Source organism: Merops nubicus, unplaced genomic scaffold (genome assembly GCF_000691845.1).
Source record: "Merops nubicus isolate BGI_N331 unplaced genomic scaffold, ASM69184v1 scaffold24057, whole genome shotgun sequence".
Classification (NCBI taxonomy): domain Eukaryota; kingdom Metazoa; phylum Chordata; class Aves; order Coraciiformes; family Meropidae; genus Merops; species Merops nubicus.
In genome coordinates this window covers 11926-14462 of record NW_008621311.1, presented here as the reverse complement: position 1 = coordinate 14462, position 2537 = coordinate 11926, and the positions used below count along the sequence as shown (strand labels likewise).

Below are 2537 nucleotides of genomic sequence, written 5' to 3'. Positions count from 1 at the left end.
TCAGGATGGTGTGCAGCGGGCTGGCGGGCTCCGAGTTGGCGGCGCCCATCGGGGGGTTCTTCAGGGGCTCCAGCGTGTCCAGGACCACGTCGGGGGCCTGCTTGGCCGTGTTCTGCCTCTCCAGCTCCCGCAGCTCGTTCAGCGCCGTGCTCATGGTCTTCTCGATGTCCTGCGAACGCCACCGACAAAGGGCAGTCAGCACCCTGCCACGGCACCGCCCCCTCTCCTGCACCCCACCCCAGGGGGGACCCCCGTCCCCGCGTGCATGTCTGTCTGTGCGTGGTCTCTGCCCTAAGATGGGGCCTCCAGGCAAAGCGGGAGCTCTGGGAGAGGCTGTGAAGCCCAAACCCTGGCCACACAAAGGTGCCACACGTCTCCCAGGCAGACCCTGAGCACCATGAGCACCAGCCTGCCCGCACCTCCACACCCCCAGTGCCGAGGCTGGTCTTCCCCCAGAAGGGAGGTCCTGCAGCCTCCACCAGATGCACAGGACCTCTGCAGAGCCCGTGCCTGGAGGCCAAAGGCACACGTTGGGACAGAAACACACAGGGGCGTGTGAGGGGTGAGCAGCACGAAGGTAGCTCACTGTAAGGTAAAAGAGAGGCAGTGACAAGGCCTCTCTCTGCACGTGGGGAGGCAGCTGAGGTGAGACCAGCCCCAGCCCCTCGCTGCCCACCCGCCTCAGGTTGTGCCTCCTAGGCATGGCCTCCACGGGCCTGTCCATGGAGATCCCCCAGAAGGTGAACCCGGTTCATAGAATCATAGAACTGGAAGAGTCCATTTAAAGGACATCAGCTCAACTGCCTACGCTGTAGCACCAATTGTCTTTCAGAAAGGGAGAGGCCCTGGTCCAGCTCCACTGAAGTCCACCCTACCCGAATTAAGGCCACTAACTCAGTGACCACCTGAGAAGTGACTTAAGGCCACGGAATCACTTGTTTAGACAGTAGCCCTAGCTCAGAGGAGACTCTAGTTCAGTCTCCTCACAGCCCTTGTGTAGACAGTTCCTTCACGTTACAACGTGCACAAAATGCTCTGTGAGCCTCAGTGTTGAATCAGGAGGGAAATAATTACCAAGTTTAGCTCCAATTAATTCTATTAAGCTGCTCAGATAATGAGTGAAATTATCCCCCCAGAGCTAAGCCTCAGTACTACTAAGGCCAGCAGTCCTACAGACTTCAAGGCAAGGATTTACCTTCATCACCCGAGTGAGAATCTGTTTCAAGGTTTAAAAAACCAACTCAAACCCCAATAAAACGGCGCATGTCATGCTCCACCCCCAGCCTGCCCGACCCTCTGGAGGCCCCCGGACCCCACAGCCCTGTGCAGCGCTGGGGGCACGGCTGGGGATGCCACACTAGTGCCCACCAGCTGGGCTGGGAACATGGCATGGTGCCCGCTGCTGTCCTGGGCAGGGCAGCTGCAGCACCCCGGCTCCAGCCTCCGCTGGGGCACACGCTGCTCTGCACCCCAGGCTCTGGAAGGGGTCCCAGCAGACACAAGCTCCTGCCAGACAGAGAAGCTGGGCAGCGTGCTGCGAGCGAGAGAGCAGGGAGCGCGGCCGGTGGGAAAGCAGAGAGGACAGTGAGAGCTCCTCCCTTCTGCAGCCATCCTGAACTGCCCCGCTCCACACAGCCCAGCCAGCCACCCCTGCGGCGCGGGCAGCGGCCTCCCCACAGCTGCACCCCTCTGCCTGGGCACTGCCAGCCCTCCCACGGCTGCTGCTCCCGACGGAGGGGGGCACGAAGGAAACCACGGGGAAGCTGCTGGAACAGCCTGTCCACAGGGGGGAGCCGTGGGGAACACCCTGTCCACAGCACTCGAGAGGCTGGAGAGTTCTGCAGCCTGCTCCGTGAAGGGACCGTTCTCTGAGAGGTTAACAGGTCTGGTACAACCTGACTGGTACCTGGCTGGGGGCTCCTGCCAGTGGCTGGAGAGGAGACCTGCAGGCTGTGCTGGAGGCAACGTGGATTTAATGAGCATTGGAACCCATGGCTTAGGGTGAAGCTGATGATGTAGCATGGCTGCAGGTGTCCTACTGGGATTAGACTAACATTTTGAGGTCCCAGCTGCAGCCAGGAATAAATCTGAAACAGATTTCTCCAGACACCAAGCAGCAAATTCAGATTTGGCAAATCCAGTTTTCTCCACCTAAGCTCCTTATGGAGCATCAGATGAAGATAATGCGCTCCCCTCCCTGTGGGAGTCGAGAGCTGCCAGCGCATTTTGGTGGTGGGTCCAACGTTTCTGCCTATTGTTTCCAAGACAGAAGGTCTGTGGAAGGAGGCAGGATCTCTCCTTAGACCAACCCATACAGCTGGACAAGCAGGCAAGCTGCTGGCTGCCCCGTTTATCTGTAAACAGCTACCACAGCACCGTAGCTCTGGAGCGTGTTGGGATGGAAGGGGCTCTGCGGGGCTGCCCCCGTGACTTTATTTCAGCCTCTCTATCCCTGGGCACCGAGAGCTGCCTCACAACCCTCTTACCTCAGCGAGCGCCTCTGCTTCTAGAGATTTCTGATCTCCGAGGCTACTGTG

The 2537-nt window shown here is 59.4% G+C and overlaps 1 protein-coding gene across 1 annotated transcript in view; it reads right to left on the bottom strand.

Moving 5' to 3' along the window:
- Positions 1–4: 4 nt before the first annotated feature.
- Positions 5–2537, bottom strand: part of LOC103776924 (SLIT-ROBO Rho GTPase-activating protein 3) — a gene marked incomplete at both ends in the record, with an annotated part of 14281 nt that continues 11748 nt past the window's right edge. The window contains 2 exons of the mRNA XM_008944453.1: positions 5–169; positions 2487–2537. The exon at positions 2487–2537 is cut by the window's right edge and continues 16 nt beyond it. Coding sequence (XP_008942701.1) covers positions 5–169; positions 2487–2537 — 216 coding nt within the window. The remainder of the gene's footprint in view (positions 170–2486) is intronic.